Source organism: Pteropus alecto, unplaced genomic scaffold (assembly GCF_000325575.1).
Source record: "Pteropus alecto unplaced genomic scaffold, ASM32557v1 scaffold2058, whole genome shotgun sequence".
In the NCBI taxonomy this organism is placed as follows: domain Eukaryota; kingdom Metazoa; phylum Chordata; class Mammalia; order Chiroptera; family Pteropodidae; genus Pteropus; species Pteropus alecto.
This window is the reverse complement of record NW_006440838.1, coordinates 12,348-18,756: the sequence shown is the minus strand read 5'-3', so window position 1 is coordinate 18,756 and position 6,409 is coordinate 12,348. Positions and strand designations below refer to the sequence as shown.

The window sequence follows — 6,409 nt, the reverse complement described above, 5'->3', positions numbered from 1 at the left end:
GCAATCCCCAGAGGTGGACAGTCTGATCATTTAGTTTTTGAATCATTTGAGATTATGTATGTGGCAGTGCATTGGAAATGATGATGTTCGATAGCAGTACTACAACTACTTTCTACATGAGTGTGCATGTTATTATTCTCGCTTCAAACCTTTTTGAAACGTTTATATTGGGATTAGTTTCAACATAAGGGAAATGTAGTAATAGAAAGATGGTAAATTTCTTCTAAATGCTTTTAAAATTAGAATAGTTCTTGAGAAAAATTATATGAAGCAAGATCTACATGACCAGCATAACATTTTCTTTAAAAAGCACTGGAAGAATTGATGCTTTGTAACAAAGGAGAATTATACATTTGTAAGTGTCATGGACCTAAGTCTTTGTTGCTTTCTCAATCTATTCTTGTATATAAAGTTCTTATTTTTTGAATGGACTCAAGTGGCCCTGGCTCTAAGAGTAATCAATCTCTTATATCATTATTGCTAATTAAAAATTAAAACATTTCACGTTAAACTCGGTACCTTTTTATTTTATTAAAAAGAGGACATTTCTCTTTATCTTTTATATGTTGAAATCACTCACTGCAATCTTATATAAATCAGATATAGTGACATTTAAATAAATACTTCTAGTCCTAGTCACCCTGAGGGAGTACTGCATGACGTCAGTGAGAGAGCTTTGTGATTGCTCAACCCTAAGTACAAGCCCTATAAAACGATAGGCTTTGAAATGCTGGTCAGAGTAGACTGAAAAGCAGCTGCTGGAAATAATAGCCAACCCTTAGACAGGACCAAGTTCTGGTTCAGTTCTAAGGGCAGAGAACCGGTGGAGCCAAAGACAAGTTTCTCAAGTCACCTGGTAAGTATAGGGATGCCTCAACACCTCACATCTCAATGATTTTTCTAAATTATTTTTCTTGAAAGATGCTTTCGCTGTTTGCTCTTTTACTCAATTCTGTTTTTTTTTTTAATAATGCATTATTTTGTTTTGTTTTGCTTTGCTTTTATATAAAATTTTGACTGAAGGGTTCAGTTAGGTACTGTGATTTTGAAGTTTTCAACTAATTTTCTAATTGCTATTCTTTCATTTGTTGGTTATGTGAATATAAGAAGCATTGATTTTCCTCTTTAAGTTTGAATGCCATAATTTTTATGCACAACTTCTAAGTTTCTATTTAGAAACTATTTAAGAATATATTGTGTCTGTGGATTAGATCAGAGATGCCCAATCTTTTGGCACCAGTGACGGGTCCTCCTATGAGATTCTAATGACCAATGATCTGAGGTGGAGCTGAGGTGGTGATGCTAGCTCTGAGGAGTAGCTGCAAATACAGATAAAGCTTCCCTCACCTCCTGCTGTGCAGCCCGGTTCCTAACAGACCACTGAGTGGTACTTGTCCATGGACCTGGAGTTAGGGACTGCTGGATTTGATTTAAAAATACAAGCTTTGTTTTTAATAATTTTTCTTTTTATGGCAAAAATTATTTCAAATGTTTCAATGAAATTTTTTGGTATTAATTCTCACTATTAATAGAGTTAAGTTATTGAATCCCAGGCATAAGAAAATGAGTTCTCAATAAAATCTACAATTAAAAGCAGAAAAAGAAATGTTTATCTAACAATTTTTATGCTAATAGATATAGAAATATAAATGCATATATATATATACATATTAAGTTCATGATACCCTAGTTTTATATTAATCAGATGCAAAAACTTAAAGTAGAAGAAACTATCAGGTTTTTGAAACTCAGAAAAGATACTAAACTTGGATGCCACAACTCTAATAAGGACATGGCCCCTAAGTTGTTTCTAGCAATGTAAGACTATGGCATTCAATATATAACTGGGCCAACATGTGCCGGATGACGGATAGGCAGCAGTTGAAAGGGATCTTTATTATTCAAGCACAAATTGATCAAATAGAAACTATACTGCATTTTCAAGCTTTCTATAAGACAAAAATGTTTTTCTGAACTCTGCAAGAACCTTCAGAAACCTCTGCTAGTTACCCAGAATTCCTGGGTATCTACCTACCAAAAAAATGGAAAACACTTATTCACAAACATACCTGTACTCCTATGTTCATTGCAGCATTATTAACAGCAACCAAAACATGGAAACAATCTAAGTGTCCTTCCACAGTTGACTGAATAAAAAAAGTAGTGGTACATGTGCACAGTGGAATATTACTCAGACGTAAAAAATAATGAAATATTGCCATTTTCAACAACGTGGATGGATCTTGAGCGTATCATGCAATAATAAATGAAATTAGTCAGACAGAAAGGACCAGAACCATATGATTTCACTCATCTGTGGGACATAAAACAGAAAGCAACAAATGAACAAAACAAACGAAGTCATAGACACAGACAACAGTATAGAGGTTACCAGAGGGGAGAGGAGTGGGGAGCAGATAAAGAGCGTAAAGAGGGTCAAACATATGGACGGAATGAGAGTAGACTTTGGGTGGTGAGCACACAGTACAACGTACAGATGATGTGTCCTAGAACTGTACACCTGAAACGTATGTAATGCTATTAACAAATGTTACCTCAATGAATTAAAAACAAACCAAAAAATGGATTCCCTGGCTGGTGACATCTGTGGTTGGAAAATCTAGAGTGACTTCCTCCCTTTCAAGGTGCAGAGATGGAAACCAGAGGGAAGCCCCAGCTCCTCATGAGCCTGATAGTTCTCAGTATGCTCTTCTCACAAATGCTGGCCTGGCCTCTTTTTGAAGCACGTTTTTTGAGGTAAGTTCTTTTCGAGTCAGAGAGTCAAACATTCCATCTTCATCTCGATGAGAATTTTCTTTCCGTCATTCAGACGACTCGATTTTTTAAAATTATGCATTATTGATTTGAACCTTTGGTCGATATGTTAAGACAAATTTTTCAATGTCGAATCAACATGATTATTCCATACTAAAATTGTGCTAGTACACAGGATTATAACCAGAAGGCCCTACAAAATTCATTGAATTTAAGTGACTATTCAGAAATGGAGAGATTCTTTGGACATGATCAATGCAGACATATACATTACACTTTGAATAAATTGTGATATATAATATGTAATAATTTGAATAAATGAAACTTTGAATAAATTTTAGGAACTTAGAGAAGGAAAAACAGTTAACTCTCAGCTCTTGAGAAATGTTTGAGCCAAATAAACATCAACGAATATACAAATTGTCCCAGTTTTTATGTTAAATATTACGTTGTTTTCAAAGTTTCTATTTTGTAGAAAATCTTTCTTCTTGTGAAATTTAACTTTGCAAAGTGAAGGCATTCCAAAGGAAGTGTACTTTGCTTAATGCTATGACAGGATTGAACTGAGTAGTTCATATGCTTGACATATACAACTTGTAAAAGTTACATGCATGTATCTTGTGGGATGAACAAAAATTTTACTATTGATACTCTCAAACCACATAAGTCATGATGCTATCCATATTTTCTGAATGGGCGGTATTTTCCAAGATTTTGAGTGTCTTATTTCAAATGACTGTAAACTCATAAGCATTGTCTTCTGAGAAAAGAATGTATTATACATCTATTGTCTTTTTTCTAATATGTTGGATATCAGAGTACCATTGGAAGAAGAGAGTGAAGTTGATCGAACTTCATTCAAAGCAGACACTGACATCTCACGAAATGTATTTCCTGAAAATGGCAGGTGAGTTCGGTTTTATTGAGTTTTATAGTGAAACCTGTATTTTTTTTTTTGAAATATACATGTTTTATTCTTGTATCTCCGTAAAGCTACTCCCACAGCACTGCACTGCAGGTTTCCATGGGCCGTGGCTTCATCCAGCCTGACGTACTGCAGCTCTTGCAGCTGCACATGATTCTCATGTACTGAGGCTGTGATAGGCGAGGATGAACAAACCATTCACTTACATTCTGCTGTATAAAAGGTCAATATCAGAAATTGTACCAATACTAGTAAAACTTCAGCACTTAGGATTCCATAATAAAAGATGTTCAAAAGCAAAAGTTTCATGTCTATGTAATAAAAGGATGTCTAATAATAAAAGCCACCTATTCAAAGAGTCATTTTTCGAGAGAAGCATTCAAGTATAGACAGAGTGACTCGATATTGAAGACAAAGAATAAAAGCGTCCTCATTTGGACAGAAAAGTTGGCTGATAGGACCTAAGAACCTCTCCCTTTCAAGATATTTTGACTCCCAATATTTTTTGAAGAAGAAATAGTAAAAGATATAATAGCGTTTTTGCTAAAATCAGAGAGAGAGTTCGGTTTTATTGAGTTTTCTAGTGAAACCTGTATTTTTTTTTTTGAAATATACATGTTTTATTCTTGTATCTCCGTAAAGCTACTCCCACAGCACTGCACTGCAGGTTTCCATGGGCCGTGGCTTCATCCAGCCTGACGTACTGCAGCTCTTGCAGCTGCACATGATTCTCATGTACTGAGGCTGTGATAGGCGAGGATGAACAAACCATTCACTTACATTCTGCTGTATAAAAGGTCAATATCAGAAATTGTACCAATACTAGTAAAACTTCAGCACTTAGGATTCCATAATAAAAGATGTTCAAAAGCAAAAGTTTCATGTCTATGTAATAAAAGGATGTCTAATAATAAAAGCCACCTATTCAAAGAGTCATTTTTCGAGAGAAGCATTCAAGTATAGACAGAGTGACTCGATATTGAAGACAAAGTATAAAAGCGTCCTCATTTGGACAGAAAAGTTGGCTGATAGGACCTAAGAACCTCTCCCTTTCAAGATATTTTGACTCCCAATATTTTTTGAAGAGGAAATAGTAAAAGATATAATAGCGTTTTTGCTAAAATCAGAGATTTTTTTGTATATGTCTTTATTCATGATAGACGTAAAGAGCAGCATAAATAAAATAATTAAATAGTTAAATATATAGAAATTAATTTAAATATAGTACATTTTTCAGAGCAATGTGTCTCAGAGAAGAATTAGATTTCTAGATTCTATCAGAGAGCTTTATTTAATCTTGAGAAGTACCTCTAAAAAGCTAATAAATTTGGGGCTGAAAATATAGAAAATATCTTGATAATATGTCAGCAAAAATATTTTTTAATAGATCATTAGGAAATCTTCTTTTGGACTTAAGTGTATAAAGAGTTTTCATATCAATCTGGTGTTTTTAAAATTATTTATGGAGTCCAAATAATACTTTAAGAAAACATTTCAAAGTAATGGTTATCCTTTCTTCTTTGTCTTAGGAGTGCCAGACATGCCAATGAAATTGTCACAAGTGACTTGAGTACAGTCTTGGATCAGCTTTCTGACAAACTTGAGGTCTTTACTGAAAAACGAGATCTGTAAGGAAAAGTTATTATTTTTAACAAACATGTTATGATTATTTAATCTGCAACTTATATTTTTGCTGTTAAGAATTTATTTACTTTGTCCCAAACTGTAACTCAACAATGTTCAATTTTGTTAAAAGAAAATTTTATATTTTTCAATAAATTATACCAGGCCTATGGGTTAGAAAATAGGGCTTTTTAGTAATATACTCACTGGCTCCAGACACACTTATTTTTCTTTAGTAGCAATCATTTGTAAATCTGCAACCAAACTGGGGCCTGGGAGAATGAGGTGAAGGGTTAAAGAAGTACAAATTAGTAGCCGATGGATGGTCATGGGGATGGGGAGCATGGCAGAGGGAATGCAGTTAGCATTAATATGATGGCTAAGTGGAGGGCCAGGGGAGAGACGGAGCAATTGGGAGGATCTTTTTATAAACTGTATAGATGTCTAACCAATGTACTGTATACTTGAAACTAATTTAATAAATAAATCAATTTATTTTAAAAAATGAAACTAATATGGTAAAAAGAAGACACAGTATAAACTGGAGAAATTGTAAGGTTAATCAAAGTACTTGTTTTTTAAATTCCTGCTCAAACTGAGCATTAGATGATGCTTTCTTCATATGACCAATAGCTGAATATTTAGATGGCACAATGCAGGTGGCATAGCTTTTAAGAAGTAAAGAGCGTCTCCTCCCAATAGCAGAACACAACTCAAATATCTCTCCATTTTTTTAAAAAATATATTATCTGCTCAGTTAATATACTGTGTGTTAAGTCACTCCCAGAAAATGCCACAATGTGTTGGATTATTCCTCTCTCACCTATCCTTTGTTTTAGGTGAATTTTTCCATTAGTATATTTGTGATAGAAAACGAGTTGGGTGTTGGAATTCATTTTTATCAGACTCCGAGAAATTTAGAACTTTGACATATTTATCATTTCTTGTTAAAACTCTTTGATTTTCTTTCCCCTACATTTCTCAGCGATAACATCGCAGAAAACTGGGGACAAAGGAAACGCCAAGCGGATGCGATCTTCACTGACTTGTATAGCAAAGAACGAACACAATTGGACTCGGACAAGT

At 34.2% G+C, this 6,409-nt stretch overlaps 1 protein-coding gene across 1 annotated transcript; it reads left to right on the top strand.

Annotated features, from left to right (window-relative positions):
- Positions 1-708: 708 nt before the first annotated feature.
- Positions 709-6,407, top strand: LOC102889005 (VIP peptides; the record flags this gene model as incomplete). Its single annotated transcript, XM_006917936.3, has 5 exons — positions 709-856; positions 2,646-2,757; positions 3,593-3,682; positions 5,230-5,328; positions 6,309-6,407. Coding segments are annotated over exons 2-5 (392 nt in total), but the record flags the coding sequence as incomplete, so codon positions are not given.
- Positions 6,408-6,409: the final 2 nt, after the last annotated feature.